The following is a 27,653-nucleotide window of genomic DNA, read 5'->3' on the forward strand; positions in this document are numbered from 1 at the left end:
TAAAACACGGCACCTCTGCCTAACGGGGAACTCACTAGCCTCCCACAATTTCAATTTTTTTAAGTCCAACAACCAAACCTCAACAAATCCGCACTCATATATCAGAAGAAGGTAATAATACGGCTCACGCTTTCTCCCACACTTAACTTCCGCGACAGCACTTCGTCGACCCCGGCAGACTCAACAATGAACGCCATTTCATACGACGTTGTGCTCACTTATGGCCATGGGATTGGATATTGGCTTCCAAATTCACATAATATTTCTTCCTCGCTCTCTCCTGCCCAAAATGCATCTCCTACATTTCCACCAACCGCATTCCCCCATTCATCAGGCACCCTCCGTCCCACGCCGTCTCCCCGCCTCGCCACGTCGCAAACGCGACGAAAGAATTCCATGTTTTGCATATGAAAGGTGACAAATATCCTCGGCAACAAACTCTCTCGTCCTCGTTTCCCAATCTAACCGCCAAACGACATTCACAACCTCGATAATGTTCGTCGGACCCACCCGATTCCCGGGAGGGCTCTGCATTCGAGGGTTCCAGGCGCGCGCGACCCAGGCCACTCGGAAAGAAAAATATACACGGGCCTCGCACATCTACGATTCTTGACGTCGAAACACGCGTGAGTCACATTATGCAGGTCTATTCACTCCCATATCCCGCTCCATTAACTCCTGATCGTTTTATTTTTCGGGAGATCCATGCCTGGGGCATAGGAGTCGGTGGGGATCAATCCACGGAACACCTTCCGACAGGAGCGGCGTTGTAGGGAAACGAAAAACTTGGGTAACACTGAAGTCGGAAAAATACTTACATTAATACGGGAGTATAAATTTTTATTTGTTTTTTTAGTCTTTTATAACCCATGGATCTATGAGGAAAATAACTCTTACATAGAAAAAAAACATATAAATAAAAGGTATTTTATTTGGATAAACGAACATTGTAGAAAACCTGAAAATAAACGTATGTGGGTAGATAAAGACATTAGGAAAGAGGACGAAGAAATATTAAAGCAATGCCTACATCTAAATCAGAGACTAAATTTGGTAAACACAATCTGTTCTGCAAGTTTATTCCAGTCAAGAAATGATTCAGGTTCGGCATATTCCTGTGCAAGAATAGTTGAGATGAACTATAGATTCAAATAATTAAGCAAAGGTTTTGAAATACATCAGGGATTTGAAGAGAATAATAAGAAAATGGAAGAAAGTGGAAAGAGCGAAAGCAGTACATTAGCACTGGATTAGTGGGACAGCTAACATAAATGCAGTAGCTAAATCATGTGACCATATCACTAGGTCAAAATAAATGCCTTCTGATCCACAAGATATCATCTATTTAACATTAGGGACAATATGTGAGGCAAGAGTAAGAGACAACAGCTGAAAAAATGCTCATGGTACACTGCCAAAAGAAAGAGGAGAGATACTAATGTGTGGCAGATTTCCTCTCATAAATTTTTAATTCTTCTACTAGCACATTTCACTGATTTGATAACTCCCGACACCACTAATAAAACCCAAGCAGGATTTCCTGAAGTTTTATTTTCCTAAAGAAGCATTTTATGTCTAAAACGCAACGCGACGAGCGAACCACATCTGGTAGGAGGTTGCTGCAGCAGAAAAATCGGTCGCAAATATTAAGCAGATTCGAGCAGCGACGGTGGACTCTCCTTCGTGTTCACAGAGGTAAAGTCGTCAATACCAACAGCGGGTTAAACCACTGACTGAATGAGAATGAACAGTAAAGTCAATCGCAGTGCTTTATGAACTCGTCATTCAGGTGGGCTAACAAGGGAGCTGTAATAATGAAATTAATGAGCCAAATTCTCTATAACGACCGTAAATATAACACTAGAAGAAAATATAAAACGCACGATCCCCATACTGAGTATCTTAAAATACAATGTTAATATGCTACTGTCCGGAATCCTAAAGAAAGAATGGAAAATTTTCGTGGCAAACCACATGTGGACCATTAAAGGAAAGGAAAAATTGTGAAGTGACATACACTAGGCATGCTACTGAAACAACAGGAAAGATAATAATGCGTGACCGACGTCTTAATTACTTTTTTAACTTGCCTTCGCTCGTCATACGAAGATGATCTATGGGGGAGCTAACACATACATTGGTTACAGATATTACGAAATTCAATGTTCAATGCATGTAAAGGAATGAAAAAGAGCGGAAAAATAAAAATAATGGTAAGCAAAATAAATCAGGCGGGATACGAACTTCAAGTACGGAGGAAGGGAAAACGGGAAAAAATACCCCACTGGCTTGAGAAAGAGGTTAGTCGTGGACTTAGGTTTGCGGAGGTTGAAAAGTGAAGACTGATGACGGGGAGGGAACGGGGAAGAGAAGAGAGTTAGGAGGGGCCGAGATATGTGCCGTAAAGTGAGTTTGCACGGGGTGGGATTTACCGGAGCATACGGGAGGAATGGTAACGCGGGGAGGGAAGGTGGAGGGCAAAGCGGAGGCCGTGGCTACGGAAAAGAAGGCAAGGAGGGGGCGGTGGCGGCTCAACAGATCGTGGGGCCGAGGTAAAAGTACCCCACACACACGTATATACAAGCAGGAGCGACGGCACTTTTTGGTGGCCCACTGGGGAGCGAGTAAAAGAGGGTGGATGAGGGGGTGTGTGAGGCGGGCGGGGGGAGTAGGAAGAAGGGACAGGGGTGTTAGGGTTACGGGAAAGGGGATGAGGGCGAAGGGGAGGGAAGGGTGGAGAGAGGAAGAGAATTGTGGGGATAAAAAAAACGGCGCTTCAGAGAGGGGAGAAAAGAGGCATATTTGTTCAGAAATAAAATATTCCTCCCCTCCCACCGACTCGCTCGCTCGCACCCCTTTGGGGGCGACTACCTTACTGACTTGTCGAGGAGCGAACAGTTTTCTTTTTCCCGTTCACCGAGGACCACTTTCAAAAATGGTGTGCGGGGAAGCTCGGGGAGGTGAGGGGGGGGGGGCGAGGGAGGGAGAGAACAGGGGGAGGGAACGAATGGTGGTAGCTAGCGGAAAGAATTTCCGCGACTGCTCTCGCGGTGGCGCTGGAAGGGACAAGCGGCGTGGGGTGGAGAAGAGGGAGGGGATAGCAACATCGTCCAAGGAGGGAAACAAAACTATTACGGAATACGTAGGAATCTCCTAATCTTCTTCCATAGGCGATTTGCCCCTGGAATTCCGTAAACCAACATTAAACTCGATGGAATTCGATTAGAATGATAAATAAATAAAACGCGATAATAAAAGTACGCGATGCGAGTAAATCTGGTTCTAAATACTGCGTAGTATTAACGGAATGAATGGTTCCTGCTTGATGACGGCAAAACCGAGACACGTAATTTCCAAGCAATTGCGAAAGCACCGACATGTGGCTTAGTGTATCTTCGGTAGAAATACTCACCCCCAGAAAACAATCAGAGTCACTTGGCGGTAGACTAAGCACCTAACACTTTAAAGTAACTCGCAGGGTATCATGTAGATGAAATAGGCAACAATGCGATGAAACACCTATGAAAGGTCTTAAAGCAACCATTTGCGTTTGTATGACGGTATCATCTAATGCCCAACGCGCACCGGTTATCATTGGCTCACTAGTAACAACGTGAAATTTGCATTTAATTTTTCTAAGTGCAGTGATTGTCGCAACTTCTGGTCCTCTTCGACAAAATTCTCCGAATAAGTTCGTGGATGAGAATAAAAAATTAAAAGCGCTAAACTGAAATCGATTTGGGATAGCAGACCATTGTATAATCGAGAGTTGACGACACGCCGCATGTCTGGATGCTTAAGGGCAACTTACATATAGGAGCGCAAGCAGAAGGGGAATTCCGTAGACCTGTGAATCTTCCGAAGGAAAATACAATAACCGTGTTGGAAATGCCATTGTACGGATTGGATCACTGCGCTTGAAGTGAGGAAAAATAAAAGACATTACACTTAACCGTTTTGGGGACTATCTCATTAATTCCTCTATGGAAGACATAGATAAACGGAAATGCTAAACAATGAGAGCTTGTGTATTTAATTTTCCACATACATTCATCTACAGCTATGACTATTATCAAAAGCATTGATGACTGGCACATAATCAAATAATGAATCAATGATCGCAGCAGAAAGTCAAGTTTTGACGATGGACCATCACTGTTGTTTCAATAAAGTATATTATGCCAGCCTGGGGGCACCGGAGTAACGTCCCTACCTACCAACCAAGCGGTCCCAGGTTCGAATCCCGCCTGGGTGGATTTACAACCATCCAGGGCATGGATGTACTTCTGTGAAAAATATATAAATCAAGTACTAAATTTACTTGCAATAAAGACGGCATTATTATACTTCACCCTTTCGTGACGATATGCTTGCTAAAAAAGCTTTATTTCAGTAAGTCTATCATGATTAAATAGCACCACATTAAAGTTAAGAGAATCACTATTTTTTAATAATTATTTCCTTAATCATCATTATCTTATATTGCCAGTATCCAAGTAAGCATTAACCCTTAGACTGAAACGAAACGTATACATCTGATTGTAGTTAGTGCTTCTTCTAAAATGTAAATCGGGTGATACCCTGACGTAAGAAAAAAATCTCATTTACGATGGTAGATTTTCCTCCGGCAATGGGTATTTACGGATTCCAACTGTTCACCATCTAATGAGGATGTATGCACATTGAAATTTACAAAATCTCTTTCTGCTTATTAATTTTTAAAAACATACCTTGTAATATTATTGAATTGTTAGGAACGGGTGTAGAACTGCGAATATAAAATGATGAGACTAAGTTTTGTGACAATATCTCTCAAGATATCCCATTGTTAAACTGAAATTATGACCGACATTTAAACAGCAAATGATATAAATAGCGTAGAAATTTATGCCTCATACTTTACACGACGTAGGCGCTATCGAAAACTTAACGACGCCGTGTCCCCTGGTTCTGCTTTCCCATACCGTCATTCATCTTCGGAAAATTTGCGAATCCAGCATTCCATTCAATCAGCAAGAACGCTTCCATCTTGGCAAATCTCCCACCAGCATCGCGACGCGGTAAACACTAAAAATTGGCAGCGCTCTGCAGAGGGTGACTACTCCCGAGAGTTAATGCATATGAGGCATGAAGTCGAGGACGAGCTAGGGAGAATGCGGAAGGAGAGGCTCCAACGGATTATGGGAGCAAGCAAGCATGATAAAATGAGGCAATTACTATAGTTAGGTAAATCAACGACGGTGAGAGTTCCACGATATCAGGATGAGGGTGGGGTGGGGAAGCGGAGGTACGAACAAGACTCCTCCTTTCCACCAACGTCTCCCAAAGGTCGTCGCACACAGCGCGCGATGGTAAGCTAGGAAATATTTATCGCAGAATACTAACGCAACGCGAATGCTCACACCGATACGGAACCAGGGTTAAATGGCTCACATATGAAAAAATTGCTGATGAAGTCTTCTCGGGAAATCAGCCGGGTCAGGATGGACATCGTCATCATTCGCCCTGATGGCGATGGCAGAGAAGGTCGTCGAAACGTTGGTAGCAATGTCCATCCTGACCCGGCTGATTTCCCGAGAAGGCTATTTCAATGCATATACATACATGGACAACCAAAAAAGCGCATGCTCCTAAGAACTGCTTCTTACCCAGATAGGAGTCGAACCCGCAACCCAGTAACGCAGTAGTAACTACTAGTATAAACAGTATATTTACTAATAGTTTTTAATTTCAATATGCCGATTCGACTAGCAGCGCACCAAGTTTGGTGGCCTTATTTCTATCGACACCTAACTCCACAAGCCAGCTCCCACCGCCCCAACGTAATCATACATAAATGAATTACAGCCCTTTGACCTTACCCGCGTCCCACCCACCCTCTAAAACCCGCCCATGACTCGAAGCTTGCAGCGACGCGCGGACCATGCATCTGAACGAGCGAGAGAGAGAGAAGCGAGATGCCCGTATTTCATCTTACGTAGTGGCCCCCGAACCGAATCCCCGCCTCCGACACCACTCCACGAACGCGAGTCTCCGAAAGCCAGGATGGATCCCATGTTTTGCTCCTCTATGATTTAATGCCCGCGGAGGATGCGGAAGGGGGCGTGGCCCCCCTCTCTCATCTCTCCTCCATTCTAACACATCTCAAACACCTGTAACAAAGATGAGGAGGCGATGAGGGACGCTCGCGGAGCGGAGGATTGAGTGCGTGGGAATAGGTGCACTCGGCTCTTCAGGAGGATTATTATTATTATTAAAGTATTATTTTCATAAAGATACCGTCTAAGGTCCATGGAGTACTAAAGAAGCATTTTGGCAGCATCCCTTCCTTCGTTTACATCCCTCTTCAATTCATAATGAGAACTACTCCCATTTCTTACATCTAAAAATATCATTTTCTTCCTTTCTCTCCCTCGTTTACCCAACATACTACCCTCTAACAGTGTTTTCATTGGGATTAATTACTGAAAATAACAGGTGAACAATATTCATTCTTATAATATCAACATATTTTTTACCAAATGTAATTGAAAAGGCGACTCCCGACGTTCACGGCTTAGGCTAGTCGTACACTGGAAGCATTTGCAGGCGGCTTCGCGCTCACGCGTACTCGAGAGGCAAGAAGCGGCAAAAATATGTTCAGCTACAAGCGTAGGGCTCGTCCAATGCAAGTGATCTTGCCCTGCGAGTGGACTTGTGCATTCGTTACAGACATACGTGAGTTTGGCTGTTTGAAAAACAACGTTATCATTAAACATGGATTTCGAGGAATTATCCTTCATTGACAGTACTTACCTCGTAAGACGTGGATGCTAACAGGTACGAAAAGATCTTGCTGGGTGAACCCAGTTTATCAGAAGCAATAGGAGGACGATGGCCGAGTACAACCATTTGCATATGGATTTGGAAAATGAACCGCCGTAGCTTTTTTTACAACTATCGGATGAAATAAGGCACTTTCCGTTATATTTTGAATAGTAAAGAGAAAATTTAGACAAAGTATGTCACAGGTCAAGCGTGTACGAGCGAAATATTCAACCCAAACAGGATGTGTAGCGCGAGGGTGAGTATGCCTGAAGCTTCGCGCAGGTTAGCCATAGCCACCTAGAGAGTAACTTTCTAGGTGGCTATGGGTTAGCGCCTGAAGTGGACGTTGGTGTGCCTAACTCTGGGTTAAGGGATTTTCCGCGCGAAGAGGCTTGTTTACGCTCGTGTAGCGGGAGCGCGAAGCCGCCTAAATACGCTTCCAGTGTACGACCAGCATTATACTGAACGGAAGAACAATCTATAATTCAATTAAGCTGTCTTGGTGATCAAAACACTGACCTGAAGGAACTTTAAAAATAAAAAAAGTCATAATGTCATTTTGCTTCCGAGATTCATTTTTTTTTCGCGCGACGCATGCCTTTGCAAACATACTGGAAATTAATGAATACATACCGGCCTATGTGACAGCCGGATTTTATTTATACGACTCGAAATCAAAAGCATATACAGTATTTTAGTCAGTCTTCGAACATTTGCGAATCGGTTGAAAAATTGCTTATGAAGCAAAATATAATGGAAAATATGTCGAATTAAACCGTTTATCTTCGTAATATCTGTAAAACCAAATTTAACAAAGTTTAACATTTCAGACCCTCATTTCCCCACTCATTGATAACGGGCAAGCAAAGAGGGGAGGAGCCTTAGCTGCAGTCCACGGCCTGCCAAGACTTCTGGGGAGTGCTCTTGAGTTTCCCGCTCTCAAATCTCGGGAGTGCGGCTTATTGGCGACGATAATGGATTAACTCATTCCGGACAAATGAACGGCCCGAGGCGAACAATGTTACTAATTGCCCGCGTGAGTTGGCGTTGGCTGGATCCTCAGGCAATCCACTTGAGACCACCCCAAGAAGCCAGGATTCGATATTGTATTTTCCCACTGCCCCAGCCTTAGACCATATTATGGTCTAAAGCCCTAGCCAAGGGGCGACGAAGATTATAAATCGCACTCGCAAGAACAATTTTAAAGAAATGCAAGCTTCACAGCGGCCATTAAAATAAAAATATTTTACGAGGATGTTTAAACGATGGCAAAATATGGTGGAAATTGCATATGCACTTGGGTTTTTGCGATAAAAATAATTTAAACACTTTGAAACAGAATTAAAATTAGATGTATCATTGATTACGAAGCTTAGATTTGCTACATTGCTTTCTATGAAATGCAAAAATGGATTGTGCAAGGAAAATATTATTGAAATCAATAATTTGCGCGTGATAATTGGACTTGTGTAAATGTATGTCGTATTTATTTAACGATTTCAATTCCTCTAAATTTGATATAAATAAGCGAATTCTAGGATGAGTGAATGGTATGAAATTTTCGAAAACTCATGACGTAAAATAAAATGCACACTGAAATAATGCAATAACAACAGTTATTTCATTTACGATTAAGTTATTTTATTTAATTTCGTAAGACTTAAAGATGGACGTAAATATTATTTCCGATCCATGATAAGTAAAATAGGTTCCAAGCACTGCCTTACATCAGTAATGAAAACTATTTGAAAAGACACGTACTTATGAGCTATATGATAATTAGAATTGATTGCCGAAAAAGGTTTTCGCTCTGATTAAAACATAAGCAATATTCGATAGTGAACAAATACAAACTTTACCCAGAAAATGTACATCACTAATGGGTCAATGGATGAATGACTAAAAATAATCTAAAGCCACTTATTATGAGGAGAAGCGTTTTCACAATTACCAGGGAATTACCCTAAAAATAAAAATAACATAACTGAGCTTAAATTCTAGTACTGAATCGGTAAACAAGAAAAAAGGCAATTTTTTTAGCTATCAACAACTAAGAATTAGAAAGAAATAAGTATTTCTTCGAGCATCACAATAACAGGAAACAGCAATCATGTCCTCACAAGAGCTTAACATATAATGTCGTATCGAACAAAGAGGTGTAAAAAGAGAAAATCATGGGGAAAATCTGTAAATCTAACAGTACGAAGCAATATGATGTTCTTGGGTGTGTGGGTGAAATTTTCCAAAATAAATAAATATTATGAAATGAGCATGACCTAAGGCTGTCTTCAATTAGGACAGGTTTTACTAGAAAACATATTTGACACGTTGGGAAACTAGTGATAATGATTCGGTAACTTTCAAACCAGTCGGGTTTAAAGGCCTGTTCACACGGTACATTAACACGTACGGGTTCATGTCTAAATGTATGAACGCAAGAATGAACGCCAAAATGCACCAAAACCACCCAACTTGTGCGAATGCATGCACAGAAAATAGAACCTATTCTAATTTGGTTCATGCATTCGCACATGTTCCGTTCCTGTCCACAAAAATCATTTACGCAAACATACATTAATTCGTACGTGTTAATGTATCGTGTAAACAGGCCTTAAGATATAAAAGAGTCGAGATATATATGATGTAGCTAAGTATGCGACGTCAAGTGCAACATAACTTGAAATGGCTGCGACGTGAGTAACGGAGCCTTTTCTCCACTAAAATGTACGACTCACAATAAGCGTATTGCACACTGGTTACACAGTTATCCAAATCTAATGGCATCTCTAGTGAATTAGCAAAAAGAAAAACGCGCGACTCGTAGTGACTGATTGAGAAGGAAAATAGACCTGGGCAAGGGAGCGAATAAAGAAAAAAATGTTAGACAGGAAAGGTAAGAAGGGTGGGACGCGTACAGAGGAGAATAACTTATTAACTCTGGCTTGGAATACAAAATGAGGGCCGGAGAAGAAAAAAAGGGAATCGGGTGAGTTGGGCGGTCGTATAAAAATAAAACAAAAGGATGACGGGCGATCCCGCCGTGCAGAAAGCATGCAGCTCAAGGCGCGGGAGAGAAGGGAATGTGGAGTAGATCAGAGGGGTGGTTGAGTTTGAATCGAGATAATTCCGAGCGAAAAAAAAACAAGACTAAACCGTGGTGGAGATGTTTATGCGCTTTAAAAAACGGATTTGAGTCCTTCACGTCCTTCTAGATAGACTTTTTCTCGTTCAGAATAATCTAGAGCGGATCGAACGCCAACCCTCTTGATGGGACATCGGTTCCAGTAGGTAGCGTGAGAGGGCTTGAGGCGTTCATGTACGCGGCGCCAAATGCAAACTCCATTCCATGCATTTATGTTAGTACAGGAGGTACAGGAGGCCCTACTATTCTCCACTTCAGCGACTCCATTGATTCTAGCCGGTCGCCGTAAATAGCGGCACCCCAGTAGCCAGGATACATGAATATACGTAACAGCCAGCAAGAGATATGCTACGCGGCGAATGTAATCGTTTAAGCTCAAAATTAAGCTCATTTCAAATATCAAAATGCTTAATTTTGATCAACATCAATCGATGAAATACGCCGCGTAGCATATCTCTTGTGTGCTGATACGTATATTGAAAAGTATCCTAGCGTCTGGAGCGCCACTATTTACGGCGACCGGCGGGAATCAGTGGAGTCGCAAGGGTTGAGAATCCTGTATACAATATACAGGATGGAGAAAAATTATGTCACGAAATTTGAACCGCAGACAGCTGATGCCAGTAGGAACCGACATTACTAGTGATTTTCAGGTATAGTCACCTCCTGGTCGCGCCGAAGGCGCGATTTCATGCTGTACCGGTGAGCCTTGGCTCACCCCAACCAGCCAGTTAACAATGATTAAATTAAAAAATGGCGCACATGTACTGTTGTGGGTGTATTGCGTTGCCTGTGAGAAATAGAAACTTATAAAAAAATATTTAAAACAGGAATATTACGTAAACGCACCATTATTATACTACAGAAACTTTGAGCCAAGCGCTTCGATTGGCCGCGAGTTAGCCCTGTTGCCGGACGCGTCGGATACATCTCCGACAAGCAATGCATTCGAAGTCGTGAATTGCCCAGAGCAACCGGGAAAAGGGTAACCTCGCGGCCAATAGGAGTGCTTGGCTTAAAGTTTCTGTTGCTAAAAATAGTGAGTTTTCGACCTAAAAATTACTATAAATTTTGATGTTTAGGTCGAAATAATGATATTTAGGTGGTTCTTACGGGCATCAGCTATGCAGTGTTCAAATTTCGTAGCGCATTTTTCCCACGCCCTGTATACGCTGTATTCGAAGGACTAGATTACAACTACTAATATCTCTCGACGTGTGCGCCGGCGATAAAAATTCGATGGCGAAGACGTCTGGGCGTATATTTAGTGGAGTGCGACGAGCGGCGGCGTCCACACCAATGGTCTTTAAGATGCGAATTCATTACTTATTGTACTTTAATTAATAATAAATTACTTGATTATGACTAAAAGCTTGAGTTCACGGAATTAAACCGTGCATAATGAAGATTAAATAATGATTATGCATTAAGAAACTGAGTACACAGTGCCATGAAAGCCACGATCTCATTTTCAGCAGACTCGGCGACCATCTCTACCCATCATTATTTCCTCTCGGATTTGAGCGTTAATTCCGGCCCGAATTTAAAATTTAACACAATAAAAATGTGACAAAAGTTAATTTCCGATTAAAACACTCAGAAGAACGCACACCTATTCTTTGCCATTAAGGAAAGAGACCTCTCCAGGATCAAGGATCCCACAACCTTCGCGTAAGCAGGGGATGCGACGTTGCCCCAACGACGACCAGGCCGTAATGGTAATAAACAATAACTAGGATCGACTTATCTATTATTACATTAGAAACGACGCTGATGAACCTCACAAATAAATTAGCCCATGGACGACACCCGATTCTCCGTATCAACTCTCATGAAAAATGGTGATTAGGACAGAAAGTATCACACAAAGCAACACAATCCTTTTTTTTTCTTAACGATAAGCAAACACTACTCATGTGGAGTCCATTTATCATACACATTTGTGACAATTCTTTTATTTCTCGCTTTCGCGACTTTCACTCCGGAAGTCTTCTTTCGCTATCGGAGTCGCGTGACGCATCACGGATATATTCTCTAAGCTAACTTCCTGAAAAGCGCTGAGACTAACAGCTAAAGGTAGGCTTAATGAACTTGAAAGCTTCATGGATTGCCACAAAAAAATATCCAATAGAGTTCATTACCGATAACTTCGCAGTTTTCAAACCACGTTTTCAGCAAGAAATACAAAATAGAGAAAATAATACAATCTAAAGCCTAAAATTATGCATGTAAAACTGGCAAACTAAGCCATAAATAGTGATCTAACTTTATTGATGCACGTAGCTTCTTAAATATTGAAAACTGGAAAGGAATAAAAATACATTTCCGAGCAACTTCCAATTCTGTAAAAACTAATCTTTGGAGAGGAATCCATAAAACCAAAACATTCACCGCGATCAAGAATATTTGAAACATTTAACTTTCTAAAGCACAAGTAAAATAACACCATAATTAGTGGATTTTTAACATTTTACTACGGTATTAATAGCAATTATTATAATCAATGCCGATGGCCATCGTGGATTTGAAGGGGAAGTGATCGCTTGAATACAGTACCGCAGACTGTTCTGCAGGTGTGTATTATTTACCAACTTTATAGATTGTCAACTTTAGAAAAATCAATAAACGCGGACGAAGAACCGCAATGTACAGAGATCCTCAAGAGAGAGCCGCAGCAAGCTCCTCGGGAGTATTACCTATCGACCAGACTAAAAAGAATGGACGCCGCTTGAAAAAAAACTGAAAAATCAATAGGAATTTGTTACTATGATTAGACCAGCGCGTCATTTGTTACTATACGGTACCAAATGAGGCGCTGAAAATAATACCGATGCATCAAATTTCCGTCGAATTACAGAAAAACTAAAATAAAAATTATTTTCTTAAGAATCACTATGCTTTATAGGCAAAGATCCTTCAATAGGAATTTGATTAAAACTTCCTTAGGAAGGACAACCACATTTTTAAATACAGCACTGCAACAAAAGCTAACTGGTTCATTAAACGATTTTCCATTTTTCACCTAATGGCATTGACAATATAGAAATAAGACTTCAGACATCTAGAGGTTAGGAAGATATTCTAATAACATAGTCGAGAAGTATATTACTGTAATATGGGAGGAAAATTTCATTTTCTAAGCACTTACAATCCACACTGACGATTTACTACACACCATGGTTTCGACTCTTGTGACACATTCAGAAAATTTTCTTTACCTATATTGTGGTTCCATAAAGTTAACACAGAAAAGTTAAACAGTGTCATAGAGAAATAGACCTTAGGTAAAATTCCACGAATTTCTAACCCTGAAGATTCATGGACTTAAAAATGGAGATCATGAATTAAATGGTGATTGATAAAGCTTCTCGAGTCCACACAGTGTAGAGGAAAATAAAAGCCCTCAAACACAAAAATACAAGATGTCATTGCCAATATCTGTAGATATAAGGATTCATTATGTCTCATATCAGTGGATATAGGAAATGCTGGGTAAACAATGATTCCGTGTATAAAGTAAACTAAACTAATGGACGAAGAAACATATTTTCAACACACATGAAGACCAATGCCATCTCAAAGTCCAAATTCAATTCACAAAGCAGCATCAAATTTTACACCCACATTGTAGCAACATAAAGTTTGCAGTAAAATTAAGCATTTGTTTTGACAGCTTTAAATGATTAATTGCATGTTTGAAGTTTTCTATAAAAATTAATGTTAGTTGATATTTAATAACTTTCAAATAAACTGTTTTGATTCCTGATCCTACAACATCAGTTCGAGAAAATAACACCATCAGATGATGATTCCTTTAATACCCCTCAGTCAAAGTAAATTAGCTTCTGAACTATGCACTGATAAACCAGTTCCTAATAGGCATCAATACAGAATGATTATAATTGAACAATAAATCAGTAAAAATTAATTGATTGAAGTAGAAATACAACTAACATAACTAAGTATAACTAAGGTCATGCAAGATACTTGGAAAAGTTATAACAAATTTCTGCAGCCCTGTCATTACTTATAATTATCTTCATATTACTTCTATTGATTGTACACTATTCAACCATTAACCATCCAAATGGAAACAATGGAAGGCCACAAACACTTTAGGTATTTAATTGCTAACTTGATCTAATGAGTTGCAATTTTGGAATAAGTAAAATAAATAGAATCAATATCTTCACATACAAATAAAAGGGTAAAGGTATGGGAACGATGGTATGGGATAGAGTTTAGTTCGAAAGCATACCATTGAAAGCATATTATTACTATATCAGCCTTTTGGTAGGATTGATTCAGATCAAATGCGGTAACTCTCCCACAAATTTATTAATGCTGGCTAAACTTACCCTCATGTAACATCTAATAATGATTTATGATTTCTGTGAAGCAGTAGAGTTCTCTGAAGTAGTAAAGAATACTAAGTTTTTTTCTACACAATTCATTTTAAACCTATGGTACTGGGGTCCAGAGCTATTGTAAAATATGTAAAAACTTTTTTAAAGAAATTTTTTAAGTTGATACATTGCAAAATTTGTTGTAATAGCCTGTGAATTTATTTGCGACCGCTCTTTAGAGCAATTATTGATCAAAATACTTGGCTCACATTTAATTTACAAGTACATATAATATTAAACCTGAAGCTCTGTAATATATGTTGTTCCTCCTCTATATCGATATCCCTTAAGTTACAAATTATTATTCCAAGTAACCAAGTTTTGCCTGTCAATGCTGCACATTGCATAATTATCTGTTTCTATGGCCAAAATATAATTTAATTACCTAACCATCTGGGTAGATACTGTTTCCTTTTATACTTCAGAGCTATCAATGGTGCAAACACATAATTGCAATTTTCTTCATCTTGGATATGTCTATCACTTCAAAATTGAGAAAATCCCTGCTATTGCTAATTTTCTGAGTAATAATGATGTGATAGTGCACTGAATTAAGTGGTGAGATGAAATGAGATGGAAATTTAGTAGTTATTTCCTCCTGTTTCTCAATTCCAATGTTGGTTATGTTGTTGGATTGTTGATCTTTTACAAAACTCATTTCCATCTTATTCTTCAGAGCTTCATACCTAATTTGCCTTATTACTATTTCATTACTATAACTATTATTATTATTGCATTACCTTATTTCAATTTTGTTCAATTTGCAGTGTTAAGAGATGTAGAAACTTGTCAAAAAAACTTGGTTGGAATGAACTGGCAGCAGAAAAAAATGTTATGACTAATCCAAGCATCTGGAATGGACCTAGTTACGTCCTCTTTGGGTACAGTGTCATTTCTTTCACTGTTACTATGACAATAACAAACAGTCTATCCCTAATAGTAGCCCAATGATATAATGACAGACATGAGCTCAGAACACTCTCCAAACATTGAACTCCCAATTTTTTCAGTTCCCAGTTATCTTAAAATTAGGATTCAATCACAGGGGTATTTATAACACGGGTGATAATGACGCTGGTGATATTGGGCTCTCAATAAATTTAATCTCTTTATATGAATGATTATGAAGCAAGTGTCCCACTGAATATAAAACACACTTAATTTAATAAATTAGAGATTGTGAGTGGATACCATGGCACAGACTGTAGACTTGCCTATGGATTCATTACTTCAAGCTGATTTTGGACTTTGAATAAGTTTTTTCAAAATGAGCATTTCTTAAGGGTCCCCTGACGAATGAAAACCAACCGAAAAATCATGAAGAGCCTGAATTTTCTTTAAAATAATTAAATGAGAAAGCATGCTGTTGAATTAATGGTATAGTTACATTTTTAATGGTAAATAATTTTTGTTTGCCCAACATTGCTAACATACACTTTGGCAGAATTACAGATGCAGATGGTTGATGGTAAATATCACTCACTTTTTCTAGCTACCCATAATAACGAGCATGGATAATATTGATTTACCTGTACATTCTATTTATAAAAATGGATAATAATAATTTATTGCTTGATGTATTGCAAATTTTGTTTGCAGGGAGATTTTCCTACGTTTTCAGCAAAAGCATTTAGCAAACAATACCCAACAGGTATGCATGATTTATTGCCATAGAAGCTCCACTGCTGATATTATTCCCAGTCATTTACTGCTCAAGATGGGAGCTCATTCATCATAATTGAAATACAAATTGAATGCATGCATATAATTTCAAAAATATTGAATCATGGATTCAACCATGATTATCAACGCATATCAGTTCAGCTATAGTTGACAAATTTTCAGTACATAAGCAAATGATTACATTAAAATTGGGCAATCACCTTCATTTTTAAACACCAAATAAGTGAAAAACATCAAAGCAGGTATAACAGGTCATTGTCAGGGGAAAATTATCTCCATGAAGTTATAATTCCCTAATGCCATCATAAGAGATGCGATGAAATCCAGAATGCCTTGGGAGCCGACAATATCCTAAACCTCGAGTTGAACACTCCCACTTGCAAAAAATATTTAGTGCTATCAATAAAAAAATGAAATATACCTCATAATAATGTTTTTTTTTAATTTTTCAACACAGCGGCTATCCATTCCTCAAAAGCACTTCATACAGGAGGTTTATCTTCTGAATGGCATTTGCCCTTCTTGACCCTTTTTTTACTTCAAATTGCCATGTCGTGAGTGGTTCTCGATATAAAATACCACAACTGTGAAAGATTGCTTTGAATCAAATGATGATTTCACATTAGGCCACTGACTGGCTTTTGTCAGATTAAATACAAGGATTTAAATTATTGGAAAAAATCGATGATATTTTGTGCTGAACTGAGCCTTTTTGAGAGACTGTCCAATGAAGGCCTTGGACAGTTTGTCACCTTGGTCTACCTTTTTTAGGAAACTGCAATAATTTTATTTGGTCCATTTATTATTTATCTGCATTGCATCTCCATTTCAGTTGGCATTTTCTAACTGGTAAGAATATGAAACGAATAATTTTTCAACAATAAGTGCTGCAGTTGTGCGAAAATCTATAAGACAATAATAAAAAATGTTTTTGCCTCACAGCACCAAAACCTTTCAGGCTCTTTTTTTAGCAATAAAAAATAAGCCTAATCGTAGCATAACATAATTTTTGTTAAATACCCTAGGACAAGGCTGAAAACATTTTTTTACCACTCAGAAATTTTACCATAAAAAATGCTAATAACCTTTTCCAATGTGTCTCATTCAAGTCAAGAGCTAAATAATCTAACACCTGATGAAAGAGTAAAAAAAAAATACACATTTGACTCAAAATAAATGACATAAATAAGCCTAGTGAAACAATTATTGGACATATACGAATGACACCTTTTGCAACCCCAACGACACGCTAATATCCTCAAATGGGCACACCAAAATATTAAATCCTGCTCCCCATGAAAAATATCTCAAATGATCTTACTAAATATGAGAACATAATAAGAAAAGCACTAACTCACTGTGCATTGTTGATTAAAAATGGGAAATAAAGGGTACTTCTCAAAGACTTTTCCTCAAGACTCCTCTTTTTCCCGCTACTAACAACACACAATATACTATTTACCAGGAGTCAAATAGTTATCAATAACATAGATAGGAAATAATAACAATAGGTATATAGCTGATAACTATAGCATAAACAAAGTGTCCTTCATTATTATCATGGATAGAACATTTGGTGACATATTTAACAAATATTAAAACTGTTAATTTGGCACGCTAGCTGTGGAAGGGTAAAAATAATTATTAGAAAATTTTCTACCTAGATCCGTAAAATATGTATATCAATGCAAAAGTTAACAATTTCAAAAGAAGTAATTAGAAAGTACTCAACCCTCATGTGGTAAAGTGACAAGAGATGAACTAAATGGTAACACACGGCCTTTACTTTTGGTGGTAAAAATTACTTAATATTTTATCGGCAAAGGAATATTCTGGAGTTCAAGATATTTCTATTGAGGCAGTTTTAGTGCCAACAAATAATGAGAAGATTATGGAACACAATTCATAACATAAACAATACGGTAGGGTTAGTTCCAACCGTAAACAATAGAGCTCCATGAAATGCTGAAGGTAGGAATACAAATCCACTAAATATGCAACTTCAACCACTCGTAAGCCTATGGGTCGCTGGCTGATAGGATTTCTGGATAACATTGCATCCCATGGGAAAGAAGGGAGACGAAAATGAAACATGTACTTGGGTTGAATGTGACCCCTACTGTACTGTCTTAGGGTTAAATTAGATTTTGGAGATAATAGAATAAGCATTCGATAAAATGGACTCCAATTTAGGGTGTCCACTGTTATCGGACAAAAGTATGCCGTTTCGAGAAATGAATTAGGTATTTGAAGAGCAAATACAACACTTTCTTAATAAATTGTTTCTCAAACTGGGTCGCCAATGAGTCGATGGTTGGATAGTGATTAATGAGCAATTGTAAGCAAACTCCACCCCAAGTCTATTTCAAACTACACCTGAGGAAAACAAAACAACTCCTGTTTTATAAATTGGTAAACATTATTTTCCCTCACTCAAATAGTCAACCCTAAGGATGGATCAAATGGCGAAGGGTACATATCACACCAGAATAATCCAACAGCATTTATAAGTAATTAGCTCAGGCTTTGGGACAGCTCCTAACACTGTATTGCCTTGTACTAAAATGATTGTTCCCAGAGGATATGCAAAAGCTTCTTCAGATTTGAACCTAGTACCAGCCAAAAAAGAAGCCAAGCTTTCTAACCAGTGGGCTACGCATGCATTATATTTCATTATGAAAAACTAAACAAGCTCACTCATTGAATAAGTTGCCATCATAGCAATAGTAGATGAAATTTTTAAACTATGGACAAAACGTCATCAGGCATTACCACTGATATAATAACTAATTTAACTAAAGATGAAGCAAACAAAAAACAGGGTAAACAAAATAACTTGCAAACAATGCAATACTTAATGAATAATATAGCTGAATAAGTCAGGAGGTAACAATTTAACAATATATCCCCAGTCTCGTAAGTACTACAAGACAAGTTACAGATTGCACTGACTTTAGGCTAGGAACTGGGCATGAAATCAGGGATAACTCAACCCCTGTAGAAAGACAGAGAGAGGCAAGCAGAAAGGCATCTGAGTTTTTACATTATTATCATATAGTTAACAGTTATCTCAACAGGCAAACCATGTCTAGACTTTTCTTATTCGACTTTCTTTCCACCTTTCATGTTTAATTACTCCATTCTTTTCAATGCTCACATTAGCCTATTATCATCTTCCTATCTCAGTGCTCATATTTCTATTCCATACAATAATATCAACTTAATTGCTTTCCCATCTAGCCCTTTCATAAACAGACAATTACCTTCTCAACAACTCTTTCTCATTTAGAAACCATCCTTTCCCAATGCTTCCCTCTTCCTAATACCCTTAATGTTATGTTAATGTCTTAATGTTATATATATTCTAAATTGCTACCCAAATAGTTAATTTGGGTAACCTACTCAAGTCTTTGGCCATGAAATATCATATTAAGCATTACATTCCTTGCTCTCAAACCTCAAACAAAACATATGAATTAGATCTTATCATAGCAAATACTCACTAAGTATTGTTTGCACTGGTTTGCAATTACAAAGAAGTAATTTATGCACTACGTTGAAGCAACACACTCTCAAAAGGCACTATCATTGCCAAAATATATTAAAATAAAAAGCTACTTCGTGTATAAATAAAATGAATTTGCTATGCAACCCAAGATACTACTAACTACCACTTTCAGGGAGTGAGATGTAACATTCAGCTAGATATAAGGGTGGATCCAGGATTTTTTTCTGGGAGTAGGGGGACAAAGGTCTTACAGGCAAATGATCTTGTTATAATTAAGATTAAAAAAAAAGATATTTACAAAATTTACTGAAAAAAATATTTTATTTATTTTCACATGAAAGTTATTAATATGAAATTAAATGATTGAGGCTCCATAATACTGAAAATGAAACGAATGTAATGAACTATATTAAAAATTTTGTTTGTTTTTTCAAGCATCTAGGGGGGGTAACACGTGGCCCCTTGACGCTGAGGAGGTAATTGTCTGTACATGAAAGGACTAGATGAGATAGCAATTAAGTGGATATCATTGTATGGGATGGATAGAAATATGAGGGCAGAGTTAGTAGGATGACAATAGGCTAATGTGAGCTTTGAGAAGAAAGGAGTAGGCAAGAAAGGTGGAAAGAAAGTTGAATAGGAAAAATCTACACGTTTCATAGTCAAGCATTGACAACAATTATATTATTTTCAGACCCCGTTGTTATTTAACCGAAATGTATATCAGATACGAACAGCAATCTTGGAGTAACTTGCAGCCAATGAAAGGAACAGTTATGATAAAAGAATATAAATTTTTACATATTGTTTAGATGAATGAGACAAACAATATAGGTATTCAAACTGTTTACTCAACATGTGTGCATGATTTTTACCAAAGGAATTATAGCATCTACTTAAGGTTCCTTCATTTTCAGAGCACTAGTGATATTGAGATAGTCTATGAGCCTTTTTTGTCACTGCATGACAGTAATAATACCTGAGACAAGCATTAAATTTGAGAGCTTAGCGATTATAGCGATACCGAAATAAGCGATAACCGGGATGAATAATTATCAGTCTCCCTATCAGTATTATTGTTGGACCATGAATATGAATGGCAAATGAACAAAAAATAAATAATATAGATAACCATGAAGACAAAAGATACCAGAAAGCTCAAGACAAAAAATATAAGATTCAGGGAAATCAACACACACGCAACAAATACAAAATAGAAATGACCATTTTATCCAAATATCGTATAGGCAATATACATTAAATCCTAAAATATGTCCTCGCAAGAGCAGATGAATTGAGGTGAATGTATCCATCTTTTCCGATACGTGTCTTTAAGTGAAAAAAGACCGAAATAAAGATAAGAGCAGCAGTCAGCTAGGAATATTATTGCGGCGATTCAATTTATGTCCATCATTGGTCAATAAGCTCGAAATAAATCCTGAATGGTCGAGTTAAAACGTCTATGTTAAAAATGTAAACAAATCACCACTACAGGCCGTATTAAATCAAAAGTGACAAAACGATTATTGGCATTTGGTGTAGTCCTTTAGCAAAGACTTAAAAAGGCAACGATGCTCTAGATATAAACTTAACATCTTTCAAATGGGAAACAAAAATTTTAAGTCTGCAGCTAGACTAGGTATACACAATTATACTTATTGTGCCGCTTTCGTTTTACTGCCACGCCTTTCATGCTAAGAATGGATGATAACGATGTTCAATAAGCAAAAAATAACAAAATATTAATACGTTTAATACAGCAATGCACATTATCACATAGCTAATGCCGAATGATGAACGAACAACATAGCCAAGGAGAGCACATTTTAACTATATTTTTCTTTGAAAGTGACAACAAGTGATTGAATAACAAATTTTAGGTAACACTAAAGAACAAAAATCGGTTACAAGAACCCTGGATATATTTCCACAGCCTTTAAAAAAATAAATAACTCAAAAATCCATGCCCCTGGTATGATTTTCGCTTTTCATCTGTTTACCTGTACTGATGGCTCCTCGGGCTGCGTGCTCCTTAAATTCTTAGCGATGAGACAGCTGTCTTGCTGGTTCCATGCGTATAAAATATCTTCATTGCAATCAATAATATTCCTCGTTTTAGGATTGCCCTTAGAGCACTCCAAACTCTTCTTAATAACGTTAGAAAAGTTACTCCCGCCAAGACCCAAACAATCGGTGTATGTTCCCATCTTGAAATAACAGACGACAGTCGAAATGCGTTTCTGAGGTGAAGTTTGGGAAGTTTGAAATTCGTAAGAAATTTGTTTCAGAAAGGTTGTGAACATTCAAACCGAATTTTTTAAATTCATATTTGGTGCATATGAATTGATTATGGACACCAATGAAAATTATAATGTCCTCTTCAGAAAAATATCTACTGTAAATCTAGTAGGTAATGAGGGTAATGAGCATTTAATAATAGGTATTTGAATATCGTTGTGGATTTGTATATTTTCAGATAACAATTCTTGTAATATACAGGCGCAAACATGTGTCTATTTTTGAATATGTGAATTTTAAAATGTTGTCTTTCTTGTTCCAATGGAATTTTCCAAACTACCGTTGACTGCTGACCGTATTAATAAATTGTGTTGCGTTACATGTTGCCATTTTCATAGCGTCTTCTAAATAGTTTACCTCGGTAAAAAATTTGCGACATTATTGGCGAACAATGTTATTCTTTTATTACATCTTAGGTAAGGTTAAATATTTAGTTGACTTCAGCGAATATGTCGAAATCGACATTGAAAGCGATTGTATTCTCTGAGGAGCCGGAAGTTGAAGTACGTTGCAATCCACAGGTTGTTTAACCAAGTTAGCTGTTCTAGAAAGTTGTTTCAAATCAGACTGGTAATATACAGCAATTAATTTTAAATTTCGCTGTTATTTTGTTGAATCACGAGTTTTTATTTCCTCTTGTTAAATAATCAATGTGATATTTAATGTAATCTGTATTTGTTGCCAATCCTAGAAAATGTTGATGTACCTTAATTTCTTGAATGCATATAAGAGTAATATTTTCAATATTTCTTTATTTGCACATGACTACGTTGTTTTGGAATACTACACATTCGTGATTATGGCCAGGGTTGTTATACTTCGGTAAGTAATATAGGTACCGGGGCAAGAAGTATCACCGGTGCACCAGTGCAAAGAAAATATTTTAATCAAATTTTACTGCAGAAAGCCTTGGTCTGCCTGTTTATTTGGTTCGATTTCTCTATTAGTGATAAAAGTATTTTATCGTAGGTACTAAGTTGGTATGTATGGCGACTTGAATTGGTCGTTTTAGTGATATAGACTTTTTTCTTAATGTCTGCCAGGGAGTCGACAGTGTACTATGGACTTGTCACGAGCGCTGTTTTTCTTCGGAACTGAGTGTCCCTTGACGCATTTGAAATAGCGATGAGCACCAAAAAATTCACTAAAAAATAATCAACTCCGAGTTGACTACCACCCAAATGGTAGAAATAATCGGTAAGTACGCTGCTACTTCCAGTGATAAATATGGTTCTGTTTGAATTCCAGTCACTGGCTATGTCGTTACAGAAATATCGAGTTTAGCTTTACCCTGTATGCGGTAAGGGATTCTTACTCGAAATGTAAGTACTTCCTTACGGTTTTTTTAATATTTTTGTTTGGCAATGTAAATAAATTATCATGTTTTAGGTTTTGCACGTCATCTGTAACAGGTTTAAAACACGTGATTATAATAAAGTGATTAGTAATGCAGTAAGGAAAAACTCAGATACGCTCCTGTACTCGTGCAATATATTTTACGGAGTGAAGTTTTTATTAGATCCTTTCTGTTGTGTGCCTCGTGATTGGTTAAATTTTTACTTGGTGGATATTTTACCATGGCAAGGTAATAATTCTTCTTGATTAGGCAAATGTAATAGAAATAATTTCTTATTCCTCTCAAAGTGGTGATTGTGCTGTGAGTGGATGAGTAAATTTGTGAATGATTTCTTTAGTTTCTTCTAAGTCTTGCGCTTGCATTCTCTATTTAATTTGAACACCTTGAATGCCATTGTTTTACTTTGGAGAGTCTAGATTACTTACATTTGTTAACTTCGAGTTACGATAGCTAAAGTTAGCAGCTGTGAATTTTTATTCTACTCAGTGATTATTTTGGTTCTTCTTTATTGTTTAGCTTGGTTCTTATTCTTCAGTAGTTGGCATTTGATTTGTGCCTTTTGTTTCAGAACTTCGTTGATTTTTTTATTTAAAAGCTAAAGTGTCCTCTGATGGCCTCCAGCAATTAGTGACGTATTTCCTGTAATCCCTGCTGAATCAGGCGCTATGGAACTATCTTAAAGAAGTCGTTGCTTAGCTGAAATCATATCTGTAGAAAACTTTTGGGTTACATCGGAGAGATAAAACGTTCGCGTGAATCTGGGCTTTGCATAGATATGGTATGACTTGTATTGATTTCCAGTGATGGTGATCAATCGGTGACGGACACCGGTTACCGTTCGGTGATAAGTTTATGATGGTGTTGAGGCTAATAAATTTGTTTTTCTTGAGCTATATTCTCTTCTATTTTTCAGTAATTTTTCATATGAAGTTTAAAAATTCAGATGGATAGTTGGTGACTTCGTCTTCGTTACGAGTACCCATGGCGGGCTCCCGGGGTTACAATCGTGAGGGCTGGGTCATTAAGTCTGAGACTTTTCATCTGCACACCTGAAGGGCTGAGGAAGGAAAACGGTTAGGAGGCGCCACCGCGATGAGAGCCCGAAGACATCGCCAGGGCCAGGGAAAGGATAGCGATCGAAGGAGTATGATAGGGAAATCGCAACGCCGTCATTAAGGCGGTTTGGGCCACTGCAAGCGAAACCATAATTTAATATTTATACGGAAAGGAAAATTTTTTCTACGGAGAAGAAAAACCCTAAGATTTTCCGCAGACTCAACTTATTTGATGAGCCTGGCTCACCACCCCACAGTTTACAGCTGAAGGTTGGCTCGGTGGTCATGATGTTTCAAAACTCAAGCCAACTAAAAGTATATAATGGATCGCGTTTGGTTAAAAAAGACAACTGATAATCAATGCGATTCACGCGACTATACGCAATTAGTGTTGCATTCGAGAAGACGATTGACAAATCACAACGTGAGTATTTGTGGCCTGAATCTAGAAAACCCATATCTTTCTCATGTTGGCGTGTAGTAAACCAACCGCTTCTTGCACCTGATAACAAAAAAACTGCGGTTTATCTGAAGGCACCCCAATATAAATTAAATAAGATTAATTAATTGAGTATTATAACCACGAATATTACTTAAGAGGATCCTCGACCTCTAAATGTGTTGTCACCCACTGCGCATTTAAATTGTTTTACAAAAGTCGCCACTCGCGTCGCTGACGGACAAATCGATCCGAGTTTCACGGGGATATAAGGTTTAATTAGGGGAATCAACCCAAATTTATACAAACTATGATGTGATGTACAAAATTCATTAAATTTCAATGCTATTCCTCCGTATTATATTATGATGCTAAATATTGGAAAAAGTGGGAAATCGCATTGCACTCATCACCGCGCCGTGGAAATTTTTGAAAACCGATTAAACTGCGACCGATATGGCGAAAGAAATCAACCTTCAATGAGATAGAATTTGGCCTCTTCTATGAAATCCACTCATAATAACACACAATCCTTTTGCATTGGTAACAACCAACCAGCGTCAAATGCATAGTCTGATCATGGGGATGGCGGCTTGGATCATCCAGCACCACAAAAAAAATAAAAATTGACTTCACACGAGAGAGGAGATCACATTGACTCATTTCATTTACTGATCTGAACCATGCCTTGATTTCAATGATCTGTAGAAAAACACTTACCTGGAGTCGAAAAAATTGTTAGGGCGCAGTTGACGCAGATGTGCAACACAGCCGAGTCACAGCTCAAATCCGAAAAGGAAAATTCATGTGCTCTCGTAAGACAATAGTTTCCGAAACTCTAATAGGGCGAATTTTTCCTATTTAAAATATGTAACATCTAAAGATAGTATTACCACGATCTATTTTCAGACTATGCTAATGATATATTAATTTAAAGCTACAGCATACGGCCAAGTTACCCACTCTATACGATGCCATGGCCATAATGCAAGATTAAATGGCTGAAAAAACACATTTTATTCAGTGCCGGGTCACATCCTGCGCCAAAAGGAAAATGCTAAATATGGAAATTGATTTTGAAGTACTTAGTGATGCCTAAAATGTCTTCAACTACTTGAGAAATAATTATTAGAAGCCGGAAAAGTAACTCACAATTTCTTGGAAAGTTGCCTAAAATATCCGTTATTTTGGAAATAAGGGTCTCAAAAGTCAGCAGTACCTACATTCGATGAATATTCGCAAAATTCATCCTGTATTCTTAAAAAATGCATATAAATGCCAGATAATACTAATGTGATACTGGGATAGGACCAGATAATACTAGGTCATTTGGAAGGAATTTATTTATTTATCACATTCCCCGTAAACAGCACGTGACGGCCTTTTACAACGAGGGTTTCCAATATTAACAAAGTACAACACAAACATCCATGCCCTGGATAGGGATCACCTACCCAGGCGGGATTCGAACCCACGACCTACGGTTTGGCAGGCGAGGACTTTACCCCACCGCCACCGAGGCCGGAATTTTCTTGGTGCTTCACAAAAATATTTGATTTTAACTTTTCAGAATTTTATAGTAGATGGCTGGCAATTCTTTGAAGAAAATATATTGATACCAATCATATTAATTCTCAATATCACACCTGGTGAGCGTTTATTCGTAGGGTCGCGAATGGAATTGTTTAAATGTGAGAGTTGATCGAAAGATTCCATACAAAACCCTCATAAAAATTTGCATAGGTACGTAATTTTAAAATACCGGGACTAGCTACCATTACTTTTACGGATTTAGAGAAATTTTCTTTGCGAGAGGGAGGGAGCCTTATATTTTCTCTGACAACTTAACCCTACTTCAGGTTGGAGTATCCAATTTTCTTTTATTCCTTCGCCCGTTCTCTTCAACCTCCCCTTTCCTTTTCTCCAGTCTTCGTCTCCTTATCTCTTCTCTCGTCGCGAGCCCCATCCCCGTGCCATATTCTTTCTATCTTCCTCGAGGACCTTCTCTCTCTCTTCTCGGAACGCAGCAAAATTACCCGGCACCTTTAGCGAAATTTATGATTCCTTTAATTTATAAGATGCCGCTAAAGTTGTACTAACTTCGTTTGCTTTTGAATCGAGATTCATGCCGTGGCAATTTGTACATCTGGACGGCATGGTAGGGGAAAGATGGGCATTATTTTATCCTTAAACCCTTGGAACATTGTCCTCCGGTCTCTCCTGCCTTACGAACTCCATTCCTTTGTGCTTACGTTTGTCGTGCGTTATTTATTTTTCGTCTTATGCTCCTTGAACTAGTGCGCAGCTCTCATTTTGCTCCGTCCTACCGTAATGGCCTGATACACTGGCTACCCGTGATGAATGTTTCAGCCTCATGTAATGGTAATTAAAACTACAGGGTGATGAAAATTGCCAAATTTAATTACCGTCATTGAAAATCTAGAAGTAGGCTATCAATAAAGACCTTGGAATTAAGCATATATTTTATCGTGCGAAAGTTCAGAAGAATTGGCCATTAAGGCAAGGCGGTGAATTATAAGTGTGAGGGGGACTGGGTTATTTAGAGGCTGTTATTGACTGCTATTCAGCGTAATGCCCCGGAAATGAACTCACATTCTTCGAGGGTGCTGAGAACATAGTTTTAAAATTATTAATTATGTGAAGTATGGGCCATTAGACCGAAAGGTTAGCCTACTCTATACTAACCCTACTTAGTCTAGCCTTCGGATACCCCAAAACTAAAACCCGCGATTTGCAAGGTGGCTCAGGGAAAGAATTTGACCTCCGTACCCAGTATGTATGTATTTCACGCACCTGTGACGTGGTCTGAGTTGAGCTCTCCCCTCACACATCCAAACCAACCATTAGGTTGAACAACTGAGTGAGTGAGTGAACTTGGGCTGCTAATTTATTCCTAATGTTCTCAGTGATTTATATGATACCCCAAAACTAAAACTG

The 27,653-nt window shown here is 38.2% G+C and overlaps 1 protein-coding gene across 1 annotated transcript in view; it reads right to left on the bottom strand.

The window, feature by feature from the left end:
* The window catches only part of LOC124155994 (nuclear pore complex protein Nup88), a 364,729-nt gene extending 342,971 nt beyond the window's left edge, over positions 1-21,758 (bottom strand). Inside the window, exon 1 of the mRNA XM_046530249.1 lies at positions 21,547-21,758. Within this exon, the coding sequence (XP_046386205.1) occupies positions 21,547-21,753 (207 nt within the window). The 5' untranslated portion in view covers positions 21,754-21,758. The remainder of the gene's footprint in view (positions 1-21,546) is intronic.
* Between the last annotated feature and the right edge of the window lie 5,895 nt (positions 21,759-27,653).

The sequence above is a fragment of the Ischnura elegans genome, chromosome 3 (genome assembly GCF_921293095.1).
Source record: "Ischnura elegans chromosome 3, ioIscEleg1.1, whole genome shotgun sequence".
Taxonomy (NCBI): domain Eukaryota; kingdom Metazoa; phylum Arthropoda; class Insecta; order Odonata; family Coenagrionidae; genus Ischnura; species Ischnura elegans.